At 40.6% G+C, this 25625-nt stretch overlaps 1 protein-coding gene across 1 annotated transcript in view; it reads right to left on the bottom strand.

Moving 5' to 3' along the window:
- Positions 1 to 1104: 1104 nt before the first annotated feature.
- Positions 1105 to 25625, bottom strand: part of plxna4 (plexin A4) — a 220393-nt gene continuing 195872 nt past the window's right edge. Inside the window, 7 exon segments of the mRNA XM_058773276.1 lie at positions 1105 to 4338; positions 4478 to 4628; positions 9485 to 9697; positions 14221 to 14390; positions 16325 to 16515; positions 17944 to 18043; positions 21918 to 22021. Of these exon segments, the coding sequence (XP_058629259.1) occupies positions 4243 to 4338; positions 4478 to 4628; positions 9485 to 9697; positions 14221 to 14390; positions 16325 to 16515; positions 17944 to 18043; positions 21918 to 22021 (1025 nt within the window). The 3' untranslated portion in view covers positions 1105 to 4242.

The raw sequence follows: 25625 nt of genomic DNA, 5'->3' as shown, positions 1-25625 counted from the left end.
TTGATATTTTTATCATATTTATTTCTAAGCTGTTCGGTTTTCTGTGTGGGCCGTGGATGGCAGATCTCATTGCTGTCTGCAGCGTCTCTGTTCAGTTGAGCTGTTTGGTTTCTCTGTTTACTCGATGGGAGCCTTTGCCGGATCTGTTGTCTTTTCACAGATGTTTACTTAGACAGATAGGACAAAGCACAACCAACTAATAATGCTAATTGCTTCCATCTGCTCCCCCGCAGCTGTCAATAGCCATTTTAGTCAATCCCAGGAATTAGTCCACCATCGTTCACCCTGCATTCTTATTAGCCGGCCCGCACTGCGTCTGCAGCTGGAGAGAATTCTGCCGGAACGTTCAGGAATGAACAGATTCGCAAGAAAACGAGTTTGTAGATTGGAACAGAGGAACTAGGTTTAACATTTGAAAAGAACTCTATGCGGTAAATCCTTGCTGTTACGATGACCTTGCGCTCGAGGCTAAAAGGCAAGAAATCACTCAAAAGGGGCAGACGCTTTTAGCACCTGTTGTGAGGTGGCATTTTTGTGAAGAGGTTTTAAAATCGCCATCTCGCTCTAACCTTCCTCCAAGAGAGCCCAGAGACAAACGCTGAAAGGTCAGGGGGAACGTACTGGAGTTGTGGAGGGGAACGGTTTCTCGTTAACTGAGAGAAGCGATTCAGTGCAATGAGATGAAATGTAATAAAGGTGGCAATTGAGCCCTCTGGCACTATGAGACAGGAGGAGGTTAAAGTCTGAGTCTTTGTTTTTCTGCAAGATGACGGTTGTAAAAATGTTCTAGTGTTATTGAAGCAGGAAAAGAAATAGTAAAGGTCTGGTTTAGAGGGGTGGACGTGAAGATTGAGGCCGTATCCAGTCAGATTAGAGGTTGGTGCACATAACTAAGTGAGATTGTATTCTTTCATAGACAGCTGTGTTGAAAATAGTTTAATTGGAATTGTTTTGAAAGTTGTGCAAATGGGCTTTGTGGGAGCAAGCGCTGCTGAGCTCTTTTGCCGCAATTTCTGTTTCTATGGAAACCGCAACTTCTCTGACTTCCCCATTAGGCTAATTCAAAGCAAGGTAGAGACACAAAATGAAAGACAGAAAACTCCATCTTTTTCATAATAAAGTTTATTCTATATTACAAATAGTATTTTGTTCTTGACTGCAAAATAGGAATGCATTATATTTACATACACAGGTATACAATTAATTATAACAAAGTTAGAGAAGCTTGCCTTTCCGCTGGTCTCTCTCTTTCTCTCCTCCCATCAGGATAACTCTATCTTGCATCAAATCTGGAAATATTAAAAAGTCTTTTCGAACAGGTCTCTGTAATGCCTGTTGTAACACTGAGCTAAAAGGACTTTTTAGTTCTTACAAAATGTTTAAGGTGGAAACTTTATCAGGTCTTTTGGGCGTAAAGGGAAGGGGGACGTCCTGTTAAACGTACATGAGAGATGAAACGTGAAACACAGGATCAGAGTCATGAGGGAATCCAGGAACATATCAGCTTTCCAATCAAATCATCATCAGCTCATTTAAAACCTCTGTGGACTTTATAAATGAGTTCCCAGAAGAAATAATGAAACACTTTCTACTGTCAATTCTGAACTCATTTGCAAGATTTGTTATTCATTACCAAATATCAGTGTTGAAAGATTTACTAAAATAATAATAATAATGAAAATACCTAACATGGTGACAGTGGTATTTTATTGGTTTATCTCATTAGAATCATTAGTCGGGGGCAGCTGTGTACCTGAAATCCTGAAATACCTCAAAACAATCCTCTGTTACTAAGCTACACCGAAAAATAACACAAGGGAGCCCAAAGCAATCACACATACAGAGACCATATCCAAAACAACATTAAAAAATAATTTGGTGTAATGCTAATGGAATCCTGAAAACATTAGGTTGCATCAAAATGATTCAAATGTACAGAAAAAAAAAGCAGCAATATAATATACGGACAGATATGGAGAACAACAACTGAACACATTCAAGGAATCAACTCTTTAGAGTTGCACATTAAAGACGTACAGTAAAAAACACAAATGTAATGTGTTGTGGTAGTATGTTAGGTGTGACTGGACTGGCATGTGATGTCATGGTCACATTTGCTCAGCGTGAACGAGAACTCTCAGATGGACGGCCTTCGAGAAAGGCGGTCCACCTGACAGGAAGTCTGATGAAAGTCTAACAAGAGTTTGGTTCGGTTTAGAAATCCCTAGTAGTATTAGATAAATTGATAGCAAGGCAGTTCATTTCATATCATCCAAATAGGTCAGCATGCAAGGGTATATACTATATCTGCTTAAGGTTTCACCTTAGTCTTAATTAGCATCTAACACATTCACAAAACATGGTCATGGCAGTTGAATGGAAGGGCAGGATAAAGGTTCCACCTTAACAGAAGTTGCAATTTTAAAGATGACAGCCACTTTTTTCCATCTCGTTCTTCCAAGCAAAAGAAAGAAAAGAACACATCCACATCATCAATTGCAAGGCTTATTTTTTTCAGTTTTCCTTTTTTCTTTTTTTTGAAGTTTAAATTGAAATACATGCGCTGAAAAAGCCAATAAAGCACCCAAGGTGGACCTGGGCAGATTCTCCACACATTCACATCACCACATAGGGTACGCTGTCAAGGGGAAAGAGGGGGTCAGAGGACAGAGGAAAGGTGGGCAGCTAAATTGTCTCTTTCCCTTTGTCAAAGTTACATCCAATACTAGTTACGTCCTCGTCACGCCATCCGTTTGCTTTTGGAGTCGTTAAGCCCAGGTAAGATTCTTCTCTCAAGGCCGCCAGCAACACTTAAACTACAGCAAGCCCTTAAACTTCAGATCGGGATTTCTTTCCGCCTTCCCAGTTGTGCAATAACCAAATACGGACACGCAAGGGTAAGTACGGCCTCTGTGCTGCGCACAGAATAATGGACAGAAACAAATATGAGGCTGCAGACAGAGCAATAGCTTCGTTCTGCAGGTCATAAAACAAACAATGCCTTATATTCGCTTTCTCAGGGGTAATTTATTCGCTTTGCTATTTTTTAAATTGGGCTCCTTTGGTTTTCTGCTGACCAACTTTGTCCACGTGTGGGTTATTCTAGAGGCTCCCAGAGTGTTCGTTTGGGTGGGACCCTGTGGCAGTTTCAACAACGCGCCATTCCCCCCCTTTAACGGCTAATTCTGAGTAGGATATTTTGTAATTAAAGTCCCCCTACTGGATGTGTGAACTGAGACACCTACTGAATGTGCTTTTTTTGTCGATAAGATTACTTCGTTCTCTTGTAGAACAGAACCTCGGTGGAGTACAGAGAGAAGGCGTCGCTCTCTGGAAGAGGTGTGCGTGTGTGCTTGCTTCTAAGGGGGTTGAACCTTGGCTTCTCCTCCACTCATCTAGATAAGAGAGGATAAATTCAGATGTGCACAAGCCGGATAAATGCCGAAATGAAGGCTGGGGGTGAAGTGGTGAAGAAGTGGGTATCCCACAAGATGATAGGTCTCGTCTTTTAGTTTCACTGTCAAGTAAGGTCCCGGAAGAGACAAAAGAATTGAAGCATTAACTTGCTGCGTCCTTCTAAACGCTGAGGGTTTTAAATAAACCTCACTGTCTTCAAACTGAGAATAAGCAGTCGGGGTTCTCAAGGCTTGATTGTTCTCTTAAAGCGTATAAATGATCTTGCGCGTCCCGTAAACCCAGTGTCCTCGAAGTGTTTTGTGTCTTTTGAAATGGCCCGAATGGACTGCATTCTTTCGATGCATGCAGTACCATTTTTCATCTCTCGTTTCAGTGTTTAATAAAGGTACTACAATGAACTGGACTCTATATTAGTGTCGTACACTACCCTAGTCATAAAAGTCAGAACAAATTGACACCAAACATCGTGGTTTCTGCTTATCAGCTAAACTTTGAAGGCAACAGAAATTTTTTTTTTTCTTTTCCAGTCAGGGAGAAGGATGGAGGATGCAGTGACGTGGAACTCGTAGGCAGCCACCCCTCCTCTACACAGCAGAGCCGGATGGCCACCCACTCTACTGCATTATGGGTAATGTAGTCCTTGGCTCCTCCGCCCACCCTCCAGTTCCCATCTCTACTCTTCTAGGAAGCAGAGCTAATATGATGCAAACGCTTGTTTTTGTGGGAAGATTGCAAACAGAAGAGATGAGATAGATGGACAGGTCTTCACTCAGGCACGGCTCGGTTTCTGATGGATCTCCCAGTGCACTCTGGGAAATGCGGTCCTCAGCTCTCCAGGCTCATGAAGGCGACCACCTGCTCCAGCTTACAGGCCAGTCTCTGTTTCCTGGCACCATCATCCTGCTCCAGCGCAGACACAATCTGCCAGAGGGAAATGACACATCAGTTACACATGCCTCCAAATAACCACATATTCCTCTCATCTGCACTTCTCACTCTTATTTGTTCTTATTTTGGGTATGTTCTTAACAGGCATTATGGCGATTTAACAGGTCCATACCTCTTCTGTATATTTGCCCACGTAAGAGTAGATCTCGCTGAGGGAGCTCATGGTGTTGAACTCGTTCATGTGCATACGGGACTGTTCTGCCAGATATGCGTTCATATCCTGATCACTGATCGCAGGCATCTTACTAATGTCGGAGTAATATCTGCAGAGAAACGTAGAGAAGCAGAAATAGCACAGGTTATTTAATGAACATTTAGAACTTGGACAGGTGACAGGGCATGTTTATATGAAGTCTTTTTATAATTCATGTAGAATAAGAATAGCATGTTTCAGGGTCATTACTGGCACTGAGTGAGAGCTGTCACGCCCCTTCCAATCAGTTCGCCATTTACTTTCTGTGGCAGTACAGCTGCGGCTTACATCAGCGAGTGACTGTGAGTCTTAATGAGCTGCTGTCCTTGAAAGTTTTCCAGAGATCAGCGGAATCTATAGGATGCTGGAAATATTGAATAAATGTGTCCCATGCATATGCTGACACTAAACATACATCCAAAACAAAATGTGCACATAAAAGCAAACCGTTATTATAGATACAAGTACTCTTCCAAAACCACTGCATAGGTAGACAGCATTGCAACAGTCATACCGTATGTGATTTGGAACACTCTAGTTAGGCAGAAACTTCTTGCATCAAAACTTGCAATTGTGTTTGATGTTACCATGTTGATAAGCTAATGCTGTGATACACTAATAAGCTTAAGAACACAGTGAACACAAACATTTTTATCCATAATTTTTATTTTGAATGAAATATGGTTATTGTAATCCATATTTCTCTTGCTTCATTCACCACCTTGGATTTTTCCACTCAACTCGTCAATGCATTCTGGGATTGCCTTTTCATGGAGGATACATGTGACGCTATGGGGTATCTTTTGAGGCTGTATAATTAACATGCCTATCTTTTGGAACAGCCTTCGTGCCTGGTGAGCGCCCACGATGCCTTAAAATGCTGTCTCTGTAGGCAGCTCACTAGGTTTTGGAACGGAGCAACACTATCTGTTGTCTTTGGGTGGCTGGTGCGTGTGAGTGAGTGAAAGAGTGTTGGTGGAGGAAAAGCAATCAGTCACTGTCACCTGCAGCTGCAGAGGCTCTGTCGACTCTTTAATTAAGGCAGGTCATTTACATTTTTAATTCCTGCACCATGCCAACTCCTGGACTCAACACATTGACTGACTAACCGGTGGCGAGCGTGTCTGTTTCAGGCTCCCGTGAGCACCTTGAGTGGCAAGTACGTGCTGCATTGCACCATGGGGCATCAGTGGGGGAGAATGGCATGGTGTTGAATGAGAGAGATAGTGAGGGTTTGTAATCTCCAGGTATGGCCTTCCCAAAGGAATCTATTCTCCAGTGACAGGTACACTCCCCTAGAAGAGTTTAGCTTCTCTCTCTGCGTCCTCTGCTTCCCAAGGCTAATGACTGGCAGTTCGTCTGGCACTAATTAATACCACGTTTAAATGTCAGCTGTTCGTCAGCCAGAACGAGTCCATGCTGGTTATTCCCTCGTATCGTGCATGTTTTGCAAATGGCTAAATATGGAGTTGCTACACTTTCTGACCAATGAATGACCATGACTTTTACAGAAATATTAATGAAGAACTGGAAATGGCATTTAAAAATAAACTGAATAGAGATTAGAATTATAATAGATACTGTAATTAACATTTCATATATATATATATATATATATATATATATATACACATATATACATATATATATATATATATATATATACATACACATACACACATACATACAGGTGCTGGTCATATAATTATAATATCATCAAAAAGTTGATTTATTTCACTAATTCCATTCAAGAAGTGAAACTTGTATATAATATTCATTCATTACACACAGACTGATATATTTCAAATGTTTATTTCTTTTAATTTTGATGATTAGAGCTTACAGCTTATGAAAGTCAAAAATCAGCATCTCAAAATATTAGAATATTTACATTTGAGTTTGAATAAATGACCATCCCTACAGTATAAATTCTGGGTATCTCTTGTTCTTTGAAACTACAATAATGGAGAAGACTGCTGACTTGACAATGATCCAGAAGACGAACACTGACACCCTCCACAAAGAGGGTAAGTCACAGAAGGTCATTACTGAAAGGTGTGGCTGTTTACAGAGTGCTGTATCAAAGCATATTAAATGCAAAGTTGACTGGAAGGAAGAATTTGGGTAGGAAAAGGTGCACAAGCAACAGGGATGACCGCAAGCTTGAGAATACAGTCAAGCAAAGCCGATTCAAACACTTGGGAGAGCTTCACAAGGAGAGAACTGAAGCTGGAGTCAGTGCATCAAGAGTCACCACGCTCAGACGTCTTCAGGAAAAGGGCTACCAAGCCACTTCTGAACCAGAGACAACGTCAGAAGCATCTTACCTGGTCTGTGGAGAAGAACTGGACTGTTGCTCAGTGGTCCAAAGTCCTCTTTTCAGATGAAAGTAAATTTTACATTTCATTTGGAAATCAAGGTCCCAGAGTCTGAAGGAAGAGTGGAGAGGCACAGAATCCATGTTGCTTGAAGTCCAGTGTGAAGTTTCCACAGTCAGTGATGATTTGGGCTGCCATGTCATCTGCTGGTGTTGGTCCACTGTGTTTTCTGATGTCCACAGTCAACGCAGCCATCTACCAGGAAATTTTAGAGCACTTCATGCTTCCTTCTGTTGACAAGCTTTATGGAGATGCTGATTTCATTTTCCAGCAGGACTTGGCACACTGCCAAAGGTACCAAAAGCTGGTTCAATGACCATAGTGTTACTGTGCTTGATTGGCCAGCAAACTCGCCTGACCTGAACCCCATAGAGAATCTATGGGGTATTGTCAAGAGGAAGATGAGAGACACCAACATTTATTGAAATAAATAAACTTTTTGATGATATTCTAATTATATGACCAGCACCTGTATATACCTACTAGCCAAAAATCATTAGAATATTAAATAGAGATCATGTCCCATGAAGATATTTTGTAAATTTCCTTCTGTAAATATATCAAAACTTACTTGATCAGTAATATGCATTGCTAAGAACTTAATTTGGACAACTTTAAGGGTGATTTTCTCAATATTTAGATTTGTTTTTTTGTTTTTTTGCACCCTCAGATTCCAAATATTCAAATAGTTGTATCTCGGCCAAATATTGTCCTATCCTAACAAACCATCAATGGAAAGCTTATTTATTCATTATAAATCTCAATTTCGAAAAATTTACCCTTATGACTGTTTTTTTGGTCCAGGTCACATACACCTTATATAATAAATAGACCTTATATAATAAATATAAGACCTGATATTTTTAGGTTTTTCATTTCAACCCTATAAAAAGAAGAATATGTTCTCAAGGGCATGGTACCCCGACAATGAATTTAACTCCCCCACCCCCACCCCCGACCAAACGCTGCCTGATTTACCTCTTTCCCCCAAAACAGATCAACCCCTGCATTTATTAAGACATGAAAGGATCAAAGGCAGCACTTCAGCACCTGTCCTTGACTCACTCGCATTTCTTGCTGTCTTTTTTGCTGGGTAATTTTAGCCTGGCCCTCTTCATGTGCCCTGCAGTCTTGTATGTGTGCGAGAGAGAATCTCAGCATGGGACACATCTCTAATCTGTAACTCTCTCTTCTCAAATCATCTGACAAAAAGAAAACAGAAGGATTGTCTCAATTCGCACAGATTTGTCACCTATCAGGATATTACCGAAAACAACCAATTAAGGAGTAACATGAGAGCTGTAACTCTGAACAAAGAATGTATCTTTGAGAACATATTTTACCTGGTTTAACCACGTAGATGTCAGCACCTATAATTAAAGCAGGCTTTTCTCACCTCAGTAGGCACGTTTTAGTATGATCTCAGTCCTTAAAGATGTGTAACACATTAGCTAATGCATGAAAATGAGCTTTCTCTCCATCTCAGCTCTTTCGTAGTGAATGTGAGCTGGCAGCATGATTACGGTCTTATCATTTTCCCCATCACGCTCATCTGCCATCTACCCATCTCCTCCTGCAGCCTCTAATAAACACGGCAAATAAACACGTTAGTCGGAGGCTGAGGGTCAGTGTGTGTGAGCAGAGACACACGGCACTGATGAGTTTTATCAGAGCCGTTTACTGTAGGGTGGTGGGCTTGAGTAGACCAGCGCTGTGTGCTGAATTGAGCAGAAAACAATAGAATCATGCATAATTCCATACTATATAGTATGTGAAAAACACCATTATGGAAAAAGAGCAGTATGTTAAACCTCATAGCATTCCAAAGACTGTTGACGAGAAGTACCATGAAGCCATGTGAATGGCATATACTACATACATTAACGGTCGCAGAGTAACTACCCAAATGCAGTACCTACTAGACAGCAGCAGGTTTTTACAGTCATTGCATATAGGAAGATGTTCTTTAGCTGTATTTACCCATGATTCTCCTTTCTTGGCATTGTTGAATGCAGAGTTTCTGACCCAGAGGATTGTGGGAAAAGCAGAAAAGTTTGTTCCTCTCACCAAACAGTGACTAATTGCTCTGGTGCAGTGTTGGGTAGACCCAGAAGATCTACTGAACTACAATAGAGCTGCAATTCATCATCCTGGAGCTCGACAACACACTTCAGTCTGATTACCAGCAGATACACACACACACACACAATACCTGCAGGACATAAAATACTGGGCTTTTATTCACACTGATACCCACACAAACACTGTATCTTTGCATCTCCTCTTGATTAAAAACATTCACAAGTGCACCTTAGTCTCTCATTCTCCCTCACACACACACACACACACACACACACACACACTAAAACAATCCAGCAGTTTCTACCCAATTGATTCACACTAAGACCTTAGAACCATGCAAAGTGCAGGAAGTCTACTTTTTCTGATATGGGTTTGTCAGGCTGCGGTGGTCAACCAGATACCGTGTTTGACAGTCTTTGGGTTTGTCTGTTCAATCACTTATAATCATAGAAATGTGCTTGCTCACCTCTCCACCCAGCTCTTGTAGCTGGGAATGTCCTTGGCATACAGCAGCTTGTTAGAGGGGGAGTCTTTGCCCAGGCGGTGCTCTGACGTCGAGCAGGAATCCATGAAGGTTTGCGCCACCACAGACAGACAGGCGTCCGTGATGCTGCTCTTATGGATGTCGAACACAAACTGGGGGTTCTTGATCACATTCACCCAGAACCGTAGAGGTAGACTGTGGAGAGCAGAGAATGTTTTAATGGCATTCTATTTTCAAAAGCTCTTTTAATGCATAAGAAAACAGATTTGGAACAGGAAGAAGTGGCTTTATGAAACCACAGACTGCTTTTAAATGAACTAAATATATATTGAATAGATACTGGAATGATATTGATAAATTAAATTATTTTAATTTAAATGTGTAGAGAAAATTTTTCCAGTCTGAAATGGCACCATGAGTATTTGCGCCATACTCAGAGAGCTTTACTAATACATCTCATATTAGTTTGTTTGTATCCGAGTGCTGCCCTGCAATTGTGCACCTGTCCAAAACAATAAACGTATACAAGGCTACTTTATACCCCAGCCCATTTGTGCTAAAATGAAATCAACTTAGCCTAGGCCCTAGGAGTGTGTGCGTGCACGTCTCGGGGGTCCCAGATGTTGTTTGGTCTGGGACTTTGTGCGCTTGTGTCTGAGACTGCAGAGTTCTCATTAGTTTTCAAGACAGCTTTGGTTTTGTCTTAGATAACAAAAACTGAAGAGAGGAGACGAGGGAATAAGAAAGGACACTGCAGTGAAATGGACGCAGAGTTTCACATCAAAGGAAAAGACAGAGAAAGCAGTCAACAAAAGCTTTTCCATAGCAGCCTCCTCTCTGTTGCCCTCTGAATTCATTCAACAATAACAACTGCACCAAAGAGGATTTGGAGAGCAAACCATGTATTATGACTCCCAAATTAATCAGAGAGAATCAACTGGGATTATCTGCGCTCTATCAAAAGGATATCAATGCTTTAACAACGAGTCGACACTCTCGTAAACCTGCCACAGCTGGCCTCTGTGAAGATCATATTCTCTGCACAGAACAAAAAGCAGGACGTGTCTAAAGCGCCATACTTTAGAGAGCTCTCAGCGGAGAGCGTGAGTGGATCAGGAGATGGGAATGATGTCTGGATGGACTAGATCCCAGCTAAATATAGCACTCAGCACAGCGCAGCCCTCTCTGGGAAAAGCCTCACATTCTTCTGTCAGTATTTTGGGTTTCTTCTGTCTGTTTTTTGTGTAAAGGTAGAAATATTTGTAACGCACGAAATGGTTCCGATGTAGTAGGAAACCACTGTTTTATGTCCAATAAAGTGCTTAAACTAATGTCTTGTGTATCTCAATGTTTGAACTAGTTGATTAGTGAGGTTTATCTAGAAATGCATTTGAGGTCAGGTGAACTTAATTGAGGTGAACCTAATTCTACAGGACTTTAATTCCAACTTGGACCCATTGTGAAATCCACATGGGAAAATCTTCCCGATTGTGTGGAATCTGAATGAAATAACCAACAAAAATTTGCTGAACAACCCTGAATGTGACTGCAACTTGGACCAATCGACTAGTCAGTGTCTGTATGTATAATAGCATAACGTATAATGCATCTCTGCTTGACTACATTATGTAACCGCATCAGATGAATAGCACATTGATAGCCGCTGCAATGCGCCACTGAGCATTTGCATAGTTAAAATTTTTTGCATTGTTTAACTATGCTGCATCGTCACTGTTGCCTCTAATTTCCAACTCATCGAAAACAATGACGTACAGTTGTTTGTTGCTACAAATCACTGTCAGTGTGAATGCCCCTTCAAAACTAAAGCTATAGCATTAATTTTGGTCAACTGAATTTTGAGTAGCTCAACAAAGAGAGTTAATTTAACCACATCAAACAAACTGCTTTGATGATCTGTATCTCTGCATTGACAGCTTCTACTTTGATTGACAGGCTGTACCGCCCAATCCTCGCCCAGCCACAAGAAGACAATGGCATGATGGATGATTCACAAGAGCCTCGTCCATCAGCAATCCATCTCTGCCTGGCTTTGGTTAAAGATCTGATGCTTGAGGCTTCCTTTGATGCATTTGAAGAAGAGATTTGTAACAAAACTGGGGAATCCATCATTTAGGTTGTGATTTGTTTGAATGAATCCTTTTGGGTTTGATTAAAGTCAGTCTAGATGTTTATGGGATTCACACAGAAATAACTGCACCCACTGATAGCAGTGTTAATTTGCATTTGCATTGTTTTAGCACTAGATTCACCTAATCTATGTGAATCAGATGGTCAAAAATCTGTTTTTAAAATAGCTCTTAAAAAGGTTCAAATGTGCTTGGATTATGGGTGGTTAGTGAATAAGATTAAAGTTTTTTTTGCTGAAATACTTGATTTGGCCGGTCTAGACTGTTATTCTCGCCACTAATATTAAAGAAGTGTTTGTCTGTGTAGGACACACTCAAATAAGAGGATAAGGAAGAGACTTGGACATCTTAAGTTGCCATCTGGATTGTCTGGAAGTCTCTCATTTGCAAAATCAATCAAAACGAGAAACCCCTCACTGCACCCTGCACAAATAATTTCACTTCCCCATTAAGAACAATAATAATTGGTAAAGAGCAAACACTAACAGGCTGTAAACAAAATAGTGATTATGCCTGTGCTTTCATGGCCAAAAGCATTTAGCTTTAGAGTGTTAAAATCCTCTACAGACAGCAAATATGCCCCACCCACGGCTCTGGTCCAATTAACGGCCTGTGTGGTGGCAGAAGCACATCTAGCCGTACCAATAAAGCTGAGCCTGTTGTTTTGTGCACAATATCTGAAAATGGAGCTATTTCATTCTCTGTGAGAGACATTAGTTGTCAGCAAAAAGCTGGGTAGCTGTGCATTAGTCCTGTAGAAGACCCTCTCACGCACATTAAAAAATATCACAGACGCCGCAGTGGCATCAGGCTGTAATGCCCGGCGATGAGTGTGAGATGATAAATCGCTATTTAACGTTCCACTCTTTGCGAGAACGATTCCATTAATGTGCAATGCAAGAGTGACCCTCTGTGCTCTCCAAAAACACTTAACGCTCTCAAATGGCCCCAAAACACACTGCGGGGGGAGACGGGGAGAAATTAGGTCTATAAAACAGAGCAAATAGGGACTGTACCCACTGCCCCCCTGCTGTGCCCTCACATCAATATCATCGCTTCATCCCCCATAGCCCTTTGGGGTGGTGCGTGATGGGACGTTGGCAGAGGCTAATGATAGATTACCACTCATTAAATGTAATGCCAAGCTTTCCTTTCCCCTCTCATCCACTCCACCCCCTCTTCCTTTCTCACTCGATCTGCTAGTTGTTTATTTAACCCCCACAACCCCCTTCCACCATGGGGATGTGCCTCTAAATTGGTTGGGTGAAATTAATTTGGAAATGAGCGTTATTAATTCCTCTCATACTCATTTCCATGGTGATGTCCATGGTTACAGCTACATTAGTGGCAGTGTCAATGTATCTGCTTTTATGGGTCTGTTACTATAGTTTTCCATTTCTGTTTTGTTTTAATTTAGGTTGTATTATATATGGACCTATTTTTCATATATATATATATATATCTATATATATATATATATATATATATATATATATATATATATATATATATATATATATATATATATATATATATATATATATATATATATATATATATATATATATATACACACACACACTGTGCGCAGAATTATTAGGCAAGTTGATATTCTGGTCATTTTATTTTCAAATTTTTTCTGGTCATACCAGCATCACATCCTCTTGTACCACTGTTTGAAGAATTTATCTTCCAGAATCTGGCAGTAAGTTTTGGGAGCTCATTTTAGTTCATCTCCTATCCTGAAAAGTCTGTCTTGCAGGATTGATTAAAAATGAGCTCCTAAAACTTACTGCCAGATTCTGGAAGATACATTTTTCAAACTGTGGCACAAGAGGATGTGATGCTGGTCCTTCAAGAGTCACTCTCAACTTATCTGTCCATAAATCCTATACAAAATCAGTCTTCATGTATTTCACAACACTTCAGCATGTTATTCTTATTAAGTGAGGGCCATTTTAAAGAATTTTTTACCCAAGCAAAGTCTCTGAGAACCTGACACCTTGTAATTCTGGAGACTCCAGGAAGGTTGCAGTTCTGGAAAATGATGGTTCTGGAGACTAAATGCTTCCTGATGGTTTCACACCTAATTCCTAATTCTTTTGCAGTTAAGGTGTCTCTTCTTCTCCACCTGTTTTTTCTGACCTTGCAGACCCAATGAGCATTTCGCTGCCCAGTGGTCATGCCTTAACTTTGCTAATTCTATTATTGCATTAGTATTGCATCCTTCTCATGGGCATTAAATAATTGTTTTACTTTTATTCTTGAGTTCAATCTCATTTTTGGCTCATTTTATCTGTAAAAGAAAACCTGCCTAATAATTCTGCACACCTGAAATAAGGAGTTTTTAACTTTCAGCCTTCATGGGCAATTATATATCACTTATAAATGATTAAATACAAAATTCATAGTAGTTACTAAGATTGATGTGGTTTGGAATTGGTAAAATGTTCTTGGAAAAAAAATATGACCAGAATATCAACTTGCCTAATAATTCTGCACACAGTGTATGTATATATATATATATATATATATTAATTCAAAATGATATAATACTATGAGGCCTCTTACCAGTTGCTCTTCCATGTGTGTCTGACGTGCGGGTCGTGAATGTTGTGCTTGTCGGCCTGCTCATCCAGGAAGTCAAACATGTACTTGATCGCGAGAGGAAGGGCACTTCCTCTGTGTGCTGTGCTGAAGATGGTCTCAAACAGGTCATCCACAAACTTCTGTAGCGTGCCCTGAGGAACCACAAATCAGTGGAGAACAGGGTTAATTTTCATCCGTCCCATCCCATTCACTTATATCAGATGTCAGCATTACAGAGGCAGGTCATATATGAAGACCCTGCATGGACCTGATATTTAGCAATGACATGAGCTGCTGTGTTCTTCAGAACAGTTATCTGTGTTTATGAGTATTTGTGGGCCACATGTCAGTAATCCCACCAACGAAACCAGCGTTCCTGAATCAAGCTCTTTGATAGTGAAAGTGTTGCTTTGAAGTTCACCTTTAATATCACGTAACGGAAGCGATTCTGCCTAAGCTGCTTTGTGCGGATGGATTAACGTCCACCCCGCACCATTGACCCTAATTTGATTTAATGGCGGTGAGTCTAAGAAGGAGAGAAGACGACAGAATCTAATCCACTTGTAATGAAAGAACTGATAGGATGCACGGAAGAGAGAGAGAGAGAGAGAGAGAGAGGAAAGTATCAAAAAGCGCCGCCCGTATCTCGCAGCCAGCACCGGCTTCGCATCCGGATGAGGTGTGCACAAGGCACAGCACACAAAATCCTATTTCCGTTTGAGCAGACAGCAAGAGTCGATGGGGAAGAAGAAAAAAATCCCGTTAGCTGACAATCACGACAATAATTCTACTGTGTCCCAGATCCCTGACAGCTTATCTTTTCCCTATGAAGATGAAAATACATATTTCTCACTCGCGCCCTGTATCAACGCAGCGACAGCTGCAGGAGGCTGGCAACAGGGATGGCTGCGAGGGTTCTGACAGGTGTCATCCTGTGTGACGACTGACATCATCATTAGTCGCCCAGAAACCAAAGTGGCTATTTGCAGCCGTTTGAAATGTACCTGGTCATTATAGCGCACTTAAAAGCATGCTATCAGACACAGGCTGGCAGTCGGAGAAGCATTAAACTTCAAGTGATCTCGTTCCGGACAGGTGAGGAAAGAATATTTGTGTAATTGCAAACAGAAAGAGGAGGGAAAAGTGCAGAAGACAGAATGGTAGAGGAAGAAAGATTAAATAAAGCCTGGCATAATGGAGGGAGATGGAGGGAGATGGAAAAAGGTAAAGCTCACCCATCCTCAGAGACACTGATGGACCGAATGCGGAAAGCGTCAGCACCCCAGGCAGATCACTGGTATTTATTGCAGGGGTGAAAGCCAAACAGTCAATTACTGTGCTGTCACACCAATCATTTTTCACCAAGAGAGATGGTGTCTGCGATAAACTGGTTATTTCACAGAAATAATCCATCTAAAAATGTGACACACAGTCTGCAAGCGGAGTAGGGTAATCACTAGGGCATTTGTGCATGTGTGTGTGTTCGAAAAAAGTCTTGTGACACTCCTGCTTGGTTACATCAGGAATGTTTCTTGATGGTCAGAATCACAGACACATGCAGTTCTGCAAAAAGCATTTTTCTGTGCCAGTGCTTCAGTTTCACAGCCTTTAAGAAAACAGGAACAGGTTTAACCAAACACTAAATCACAACTGTGGGGTTTCTTTGTTAATCTTCCTTTTGTGGATCGTCCAGTTGTTTATAAAAGTCATAGCACAACTGTCATCAATAAACTGCTATGCTTTGAGGTTTATAGTACAGGATGACTTGAGTGCCAAAGTACAACTCTAAGGGTTACGGATTTGAACAGTGATCTATAGTAATAACGATGCCTGGTTAATCAAACAAAACCTTTTATCCCATTTCTTCAAACAAAGACATAAACAGCATAAACATGAACCAATTGACACTGTGGCCTCTTGCGACAATCACTGACTCCACAATCTTGCCATTTCATCTCATTCTAGAAGATTCACATGTTTCAGGAAGGATTAGATCTGTTGACAACTTCAGCTCTTTTCTGGGCAGTTCAATACATTCTGGCATGTGTCTAGCGGCTGCAATATTAAACATGGTGGCAGAGCTTACCTTGGTGGCCAACAGTCTAGTCAAGTAGATCTCCGAGACCATCTTGCTGCCACGGTCTCCCTCCTTCTGGTCTCCATGCTCATGGTTCTTCACCAGATGCCACACTTTGACGCCGCTCTCCAGGTCAGGTGTGATCATTGGTGTGCGGGAACGCAGGCTGTCCGGACTTCCCGTGTACTTGATCATGTTTTCTGTTGGAGTGAAAAAGACAAAGACCCATCAGATGGCGGTTCCTCCTCAATCTTCCTTTGCTGACAAATGTCCCATGCAGCTGTTCAAATCTGTTCCTATCTGTACAAAACACATTGCCTTTTGTTGTGCAGTACTCGAGATTGGATATGAATCATTTAGAACGTATGGATGCTTAATTTTTCATCCCTTGCTCTCCTGCGCACTTTCTCTCTGGTGAACGTGCGCATTCGCTCACTTTGGCGGACACAAAATCGAACAGGTGTCAGGCCAGATGAAATATTCATGCTTCAGCCAATAGGGAGAGATCAGCCATGACATTTAAAAAAACACAGAGCTCAATGAATGTTTACACAGTGTGAAAAAAAATTGATTGGCAAAGGCCTGATTTGGTAAGATAAAAAACGGTTCACAGTGGCAGATGCAACAGAAATCAATCTCTCCAGGGGAAAGAAGCAGAGAGAGAGAAGATGAGGAGGATCCTGATAAAGAAAGACAATAACACCTTCAGGAAAAGAAGAACAGAGAGGATGACAAACAAGGAATGATACTGAGCATGTATATTTGCATTTCTTTCCCTGGTGCTGATCTCGGTGCAGCTATTCAAGACTTGACCAAATTTTGAGAGTGATATATGCTGTATGAACCAAACTAGTTGTCTGCAGCACAAATTGTTCATTATAAGCACTGACTGTGTGAACGTAGCCTATATTTGGTAGAGATCTAATTAATAAGCAGCCTCACAAAGGTCTCGCAAAATGTCTTTCCAGGTGTTTCAAAACGTGTCTCTTGCTGAACCTGTTAGAAGGACCTCAATGTTGTTTGAAGCTAATTCTGAAAGAGTGAAGTGATGTATGGCATTTTCTTTCTATCTTTCCCATCAGTCACACTCCCTCTCTCTCTTCTTTAAGGCTCATTTAGAGTGCAGGAAAGTATATGGAGATGAGATGATTTTAATGGTCTATTTGATGTGTAGGGGGAGTGCTCGGACAGCCCTGAGCTTTGATCTTGCGCTTTATCAGACCCAATCGTACGAGGGACTGATGGTGGGCGAATGACAGGGATGGATTCAGAGTCTCAGGAGGGAAGTCAAGTGCAAAGAGACTCATTTTCCCTGCTTTTACCTTTGTATGCTGCCAGACTATCTCGGCTCTCTCTACGTAATTCCGTTTGAGCTTCGTTCCTGTTCTCTTTTGTGAGTGGCTGAGACGCTACACATTTAACATCTCTTACCTCCCTGCGAGATGACAAGACTGTTTTTTAAACTCCTTTTCTGTTCTTAGTACAGCTCAGGAGGAATGTTACCCTACCCTACTGTAGAAACTTTAGTCAGTTGATTACTTTTTATACAGTGTGCCGTATCTTTTTTTTTTCTCTCTCAGATATATGGATGCATTTTAGAATTAGAAAAGGAGTTGACAAACACAAACCATATTTGCTAGCAGAGGTTCTGGAGACAGTGGAGTTGTTCACAGAGTTGTATGCGGTGACCTGCTTTGGTACGAGAGCCACCACTGCATTATCAGACACCTGCGGACAAAGAAACAAAGATTATCATACACAACATTTCTTTAAAAAAACAAGAATGATGTCTTCAGCACCTTAATGGTTGCATAGAGTGGTTGGGTCATTGGTTTAAAAATCTTTTATTTCCGATCTAGGTAAATGTCAAACTGCATGAGTGAGGGACGGGATGGGATGGGATAATCTGCTTCCATTTCAATAAGTCCCTTCCGGTGGGATGGTCGGGCTATTTAACTATATGCCTCAGCAACTGCTAACCACAGTAAGCCTTAGCAAGCCAAATTCAATTAACACATGGGGGCCTCTACTCCCCAACCACACATCCCTCCATCCACATAATTTGCCATTGGATGCCTGCGGCACTTACAGGGTTAATTGAGGTGACTGTGTAGATCTAGATGATGTGGGCTCAGAACTGCACTGGGACCCAAACCACAGAAGGAGGGAGAATATGGGCTTCACAGACCATTAGGACATTATTCTTACACCCTTAACCTCTTTTCTCCCCGGACAAACTCGACATGAAGTCGTCCTCGTTTACTGCCGCGGCCCATGAGGACAGCTGTCCAAACTTCAACAGAATCAAACAGATATTTCTTACACCTCAGTATAGATGAATGACTGTGTGAATGGAGACTTCAGAAAAGGGCTATATTTCCCTGAAAAGGGGCTTTTTAGAAAACAGCAGAGATTTTCTCTTTTATCTTTCCTCTGCGGGCAAGTTTACGCTTTAAGAGAGTCTCTGTGTTCCTGATAGCATTCAGACATGTCAGATATCCGAGATGGGGCTTATACAACCCCAATGTGAAGCTTCCTAAGAAGACATCAAAGAATTAATCTCAGAGCCAGATGCATTTGTAGCACCTCTATTTGGAGGAAAGTATCAAAGATGACTTGAGATATACATTTGCACAGAGGATCCTTAATGATTTAGTGTGACACTGTACGACTTTTCATGTTGTATACTAGACTAAACAAGGGAATTCGGTGCTATTAGAAATGAAAGGATGTCAGTCATGAACACGTATGTGGTGCAAGGATATAAATTAGGAAATGGAAGATGGTACGGGGTGCACGGAGGGTCTCTTCCCCCTCTTCAGCAACTCTAACAGGCTTAGGGTGTCTGATAGCTTTTTTGTCAAGGATAGCATGCCCTCCCCGACTGAAAATGAATTAACTTCTGTCTTCATTATCTCATCTCCGATTCCAATCAACAGCTAATCCATCCTGCCGCTTGCAGCCCTGCACCCATGTGCCGCCCCGTGACATTTAATTTAAGTACTGTGCAGACTCCTCTCTCTCAAAAAGCTCATTTGGAGGGCGGCTTACGGAGGAAATTATTTACACCGTAATGAAGCGCCGCCTGTCTCCTCTCCACCCTAAACTGCCCCTCCCAGTTCTCACATTTTGAGTGTTTATATAATTGCAGATAGACCGATTTTATTAGTCCCCTGCTGAGACAGCATTACCAGACCTGACTCCTGAAACTCGATGGTCCCTGTCCACCACGTTGGAGATCTGTCAGTCAGAGTAGGTTTTCTAAATGACCTGAAGGTGCCTTGACTGCACCCTATTATAGAGGTCAACGGGGGCATAAAAGTGTCCGATAGGGCTGAGATACAGTGAATGTTAACAGTGTATGTTTCCCTAAACTAGATCCACTAAGACACACCAACCAAAAGCAATTACCATCACAGAGTATCTTTTCTCTGCTCATTCTTTTTTGTGCTAATCACCTCATAAAGGTTCCTTGTTTCATCTGAGATGAACATAAATAGAGCATTACACTTCTGAGCTTCATAAAAGACATTCATCTCGCATTCAAATCTCTTTGTTCCAGTATTAGTTACTCTGTCAGAATCTGCGCTATTATTGAAAGCCCACGCCAAAACTCACATCACGCAGAGAGCTGTTTATCAAAAGTCATTAGCTAGATCATCTAACCCGGGTGTCAAGCTACAGATCCACCTGCACCTGCATCCCACTGCTGTCAGATTAAATGTACTGGGACATCTGGAGATGCTGCTTTAAATAGAAACCAGCAGGTACAATGCTCGTCCTCTTTCTGATTTAAGATAGATTTCAAAGGCTCAAAACAATCTTTTGTGACAGCAGATATCTTTCTATACACTAACTGAAAAAGATTTCAGTCTAAAACAGCAAACAACCTTTTCAACAATTTTTCTCACAAGAAGCCTTGAAGTAGATGGTAGGGATGAAGAAAGAATGCACCCCTTCTGAAGCATTCATGTCTTGGACCTCTGACTGTATAAAAATCTAAAACTGAACACCTCGTTACAGGAATAAGTTTACCTGGAAACGTGTCTTGTCATGAATACTGCATCAGTGTTAATTTTGGCAGGCATTTTTGATTTAGTCTTAAGGTCATTGCACACTGAGTCTGAAATTTTCGCACGTTAAAAAATAAATACGACCTCACGTTGTGTCAATCACGTTTACACACTGCCTCCGAAACTTTCGTCCGTCATAAAATTCAGATCAGGTTTGATTTTCTGCGTTTTCGCATCCATAGCATGCATTTTGATATGAAAGGATGAGGAATACGGAAAAACGGGAAAACGCACGCAAACATTTCGGACTCAGTGTGCAATGACCTTAAGTCCTTAAGAAAATGCTTAATAGTCTTAGTCACATTTCTTTTTCATAGTTTTAGTCGACAAAAAGTCATTGCATTTTTGTCAACTTTTAGTAATTACTTTTAGTCAAACTGCAGTTACCAGCATTTATTTTGGTAGCTATTTTATGTAGTCTTCAAACAAAAATCGTCATTAATTCTTCTCTCTTTAGACCAAATCAATTAAGCTTATGAGAAATCTGAATCAAGGATTGAATTTGGAAAAACTGGAATAAATTTAACTAATTAAACTAATTTTTCAGATACAGTAGGTTTACTTATACATTTATTTAACATCTTTTGTTGGTTAACATTGATGACACAGATAGGTATTTATTAAGGAATGCTGTCCCTTTAAGACAGAAGGCATGCATGTAATACTGACACACGTTCAGTTTTCACCCACCTGTTTACGTTCACTTAAGCCATAACCGACTGTTTTTACGTGAGATACTTTACACGATAGACATTTGGACTGCTGTGTGTGTATTTGAGCACTGAGAACTGATCGCGCGCTGTATGAGAACTGAAGAAGTGGAGTGTGCGCGCGAGAGCAGCGCTATCAGCACGAATCCGCCTATCCCGCCTTCACTAACTTTAAGTTAATCGTCTGGTCACTCTATCCCTAACCCTTCTGGGGCTGAGGCCATTGCTTCAGATCGCTACACTCTCAGAAATAAAGGTACAAAAGCTGTCACTGGGGTGGTACCTTTTCAAAAGGTACATGTTTGTACCTAAAGGGTCAATTTTGGCACCTTAAAGGTACATATTAGTACTTAAAGTGTACATATTTTAACCTAATAGGTACAAAAGTGTACCTTTTGAAAAGGTACCGCCCCAGTGACAGCTTTTGTACCTTTATTTCTGAGAGTGTAGTTCGCGTTTTGGTAGCCTACCCATCCACTGCGGCTGCCATACTGAGACTAGATATGCTGAGACTATCTGAGACTAGATATCATCTGATTGTAATCCAATGACAGGGACGCACATTTTGAAAGACAAGACAGTTAACTTAGCCTATAGGATGTATTTTGAATGTCCGGTGGTCCTCAAATAACATTCTAGTCCCGTCTCGTCTTGATAACGAAGACGTGGCATAAATTTCGTCATAGTTTTTATCATCGGATATTAGTTTTAGCTCGTCAACGTCTCGTCTTAGTCACAGAAAAAAGGTTTGTTAACGAATTTTTCTCGCCGTCGTCTTTGTTTGACGAAATTAACACTGTACTGCATAAGGGATCTTACCTGGTAGTGAGTCAACATGTTGAGTCTTTTCCAGTCACCCTCAATCTTTGTCGTAACATCTTCATCTTGAAGGATGACTCGTACTACTCTGCCTTGACGCCACTCTGCAACAAGAATACAATGACAACATCCAGTGATTAATACTCAAAGTAATTTTGAAAGTGCAGCAGAACCAATTAAATTCCATTCACATATATTTGTTAATCACTTTTTACAACAGAGATTGTTTCAATGCAGCTTTACAGAATATGTATGTAGATGAACACGGAATCTTACATTAAATCCCTAAATTTCCTTTAATCTCTGATTAAAGATATTAACTGTTTACAGAGTGAAATAACTTGTATAGTTGTCTCTGAATATTAATTGGACATAGAAAGTATTCCAAACACGAAAACTTTAGCAAACCACAGCAATTATTTTTCTTTCGTTTTTGTCTAAGCAATATTTTCAATGCATTAAGCCACTTTTAAGCTTTCACATTCAAGCAGACACACCTATTGTGATGATAAATGTGCTGCTATTTATAGTATACAGTAATCTTAAAAATTATTCTTTCTTCAGCTTTGAAGCTAAAAAAGTGGAGCTAAAAAATTGCTTTTTTAAAAAACTTTTAACTAACGAAAAGGAACAATAGAAGAAAAGAGGCATGGGACAAAGTCTATACTGAGAGAGAGCAGGAAAAGTAAATAAAAACGAGAGAGAAAATAAGGGTACATGAAGAGGCATTTGAGAAGGGGAGGAAGGAAAGGAAAGGTAAATTAATCTCTTCTGCCCTTTGTTAGAGAGCCGGGCCTTCGTGGCCAGTGGATCGATGGGCGTGATTACAGCCACTGCTGAAAGCCACTTCCTTTTTCATCTGTAGTGGGTCGAGCATCCTGAGCCCAAACGGCCCTGATCGACCGCGTTAAGCCTCCCGCTGAGCTTGCTCTTATTGTAGTTACTGAGCTCACCAGAGATGCACAACAAAATGCGAAGATATTCTCCACCCTCCCCACCAGCCGCTGTCTGCAGCCTCAGCAAAAACAGCAACGTGAAACGGAGATGCGATGGGAATCAGTGCTGAATGAAATAAACATATCCCTTTGCAATGTGATGTGAGGATAACATGGCCAGGAACAAGAGAGAAGTCTCTCTCATTCTTTTTTTTTTTTTAACTCCCCTCCGCTGCAAATGAATGCATGATTGGAACGCTAGAGGAGTGAGGCCTCTTCACGCCGCCTGCTGCTATCTTTCGCTCTGATCCCAACCAGAAAAGCAAAACAGCAATCACAGGCAAGATGATGAAACATGTCTCTGGGTGATGAGAATAACTTCAAATCTCCAGGAGAGGCCCGACCATTGTTTTATATCTCACTACAGTGCTGTCTATAAACATGCAAATGAGCCTCGACTCGAAACACAAACAGAAATGTAAACAGAGGGAAGAATAGAAGCTGAAGAAAAAGAAAACTAGAAGAAAAAACAAATGAAAAGAAAAAAAGATGTGAGAAAACCTAAAAACACAAAAAGAAAAAAGTGACTAAAAGTTAATAAAAGACTAAAAGTGAAACGAAAAGGACAGAATAGAAATGAAAATAAAATAGGGCTGAAAGCAACAGCAGCAGGATATAGCTAGATAGAGAATAAAGCCAAAGAGATTGTTAAAATAGAGACTGAGATGGGCTGAAGTACATTGATTTGTCTGCATCACTCTCTCATTCTTTCCCTCTATCTTCCCTCCCTCCATCCCTGCCCTCAGGGGACTGTGACAGAGAGAATTAAAAACAAAGGCAAGGGACAGAAACACTCCGGTCCAATCTGTCTCAGAGGGATCGAGGAGATGGAGGCTACCTCATTCCTATTACCCATTATCTTTATCTGGCCCCCGGATCAGGGCCAGAGAGTGTGCTGAGGCTCAGGAGACCCTGAGATCCGTTTACGGAATGCTGAGATGCCTCCTCTCAACCAAGGACGCCCGTTGCTTTATCTTACAACACACTCACACACAGTACCGCAGACATCATCCAATTCTTCCCCCTAATAAAACAATAATAAAACAACACGCTCGCCCTCCGGGGCCCATAAAAGCATTTTACACAAGAGAGCCTGTCAAAGAGGGTAAAATTATTTCTTCACTTATCATGGTCCTAATCCCTTATGGATAGACTAGAGTTAGGTTACAACTTGAGAAGTATGCTAAAAAAATAAACAAAATAGTGTGGAAGGAGTAGTGTACAGAATAAACAATCAGATTCTCATTTGGAATTTGTAGAAAAATAGATCTGCACGGATCAGCCTACCAATTTTTTCCCAGTACCTGTGAGATGCTCCCACCTGTCAATTAAGTGTGTATAAATAAACTTACATACTGTCACAGCTGATTTTTGTTTATCAGCATGCATGTTCAACACATGCATGGAGGCGGGAATAGCTTAGGGCTTAAAGTGCTGTGGTTTTAATGAGTACGTTGTCATTTCAAACTCTACAAACCAGGACTGATGAACTTTACAGTTATGGCATCTCTAATGAACTTTATGCTCTTTAAGAGATAGTTTGCCTAAAAATTAGAATTCTGTCATCTCTAATTTACCCTCATGTTGTTCCAAATCTGTATGACTTGGGTCATACAGGGGCCTGTTCTTCGTACGTCGCTAACTCAGTTAGCTGGATTTGATTGTTGACGATTTTGCTTGATCTTGGATTGGTTGGTTCTTCAAAGCTCATCCTGGACTTGCTATCATAGCAACAGGTCCGTAAGCTTAAATCTGCTCGGGAGCAGGTTTATTTAATGTAAACAGGATTAGATTGCATCTTTTTAAGAGGAATTAATACTTAAAATCTGTCCCAGCCAGCGCTACTTTATTAGAAGAGTACCCTACTGATCCAGGGACAATAATTTAAAATAATAATAATTAAAAAATTATGTTGACAATAACATAATAATGTTGTGTAGTCTATAATACTACAGACACAGCCAGTTTTACTCATTGATATATTTATTCATGATAAAATAATAACTTTATAATTGTATTGGAGTCATGACACATATGCTATACAGTTAATCTGAGTCGTGCATTAATTTGAGCGGTGAAAGCGATTATGGGAGTGGAGAGGAGATGCAGATAACTTCATCTTGACCCTTAAGAAACTTTAATTAATGCTGTCACGTAACAAATCTGCTTCAAAGATAAAATTAAATGAATTGCTAATTACAACATTAAATAAAAATGTAAAGCCTGTACAAATACTAGAAATTGCAAATATAAATAATTGGGAATCATGCAAAAAAATAAAATAAAAATAAATTTTATAATAGATAAATGAAATGTACAGTTTTTATGTAGTTTTGTTCACTTGGCTATTTCCTTATAAAGGTCCAGAAATTTGTCAAGTTTTTCATCAGGTGTCTTTTTTAATTATATGATGTCATTACGTTGCTGTCTTGCCGCCAGCCAATCGCTGCATTGCTGATCGTGGTTTCGAGTATCGATACAGCTGCCCTTTTTGAGGAACACGAGAATGCGCAGTAATCTTAGACAACTTAATCCAGATATTTTAATCAAATCCACAAATTCGTTTGAAGAACCAAATTAGCCAGAGATCAGTTATCAAGATTATAAGATCTGGAATCTTTCAAATCATCTCAGATCTATTAAGCGAGGTACGAAGAACTGGTATGAAGGTATGAAAAAAAAAAAAACCCAGATATTTTTCAAATCTTCATCT

This window comes from Onychostoma macrolepis, chromosome 04, assembly GCF_012432095.1.
Source record: "Onychostoma macrolepis isolate SWU-2019 chromosome 04, ASM1243209v1, whole genome shotgun sequence".
NCBI lineage: Eukaryota > Metazoa > Chordata > Actinopteri > Cypriniformes > Cyprinidae > Onychostoma > Onychostoma macrolepis.
This window is presented reverse-complemented; position numbering and strand designations above follow the sequence as displayed.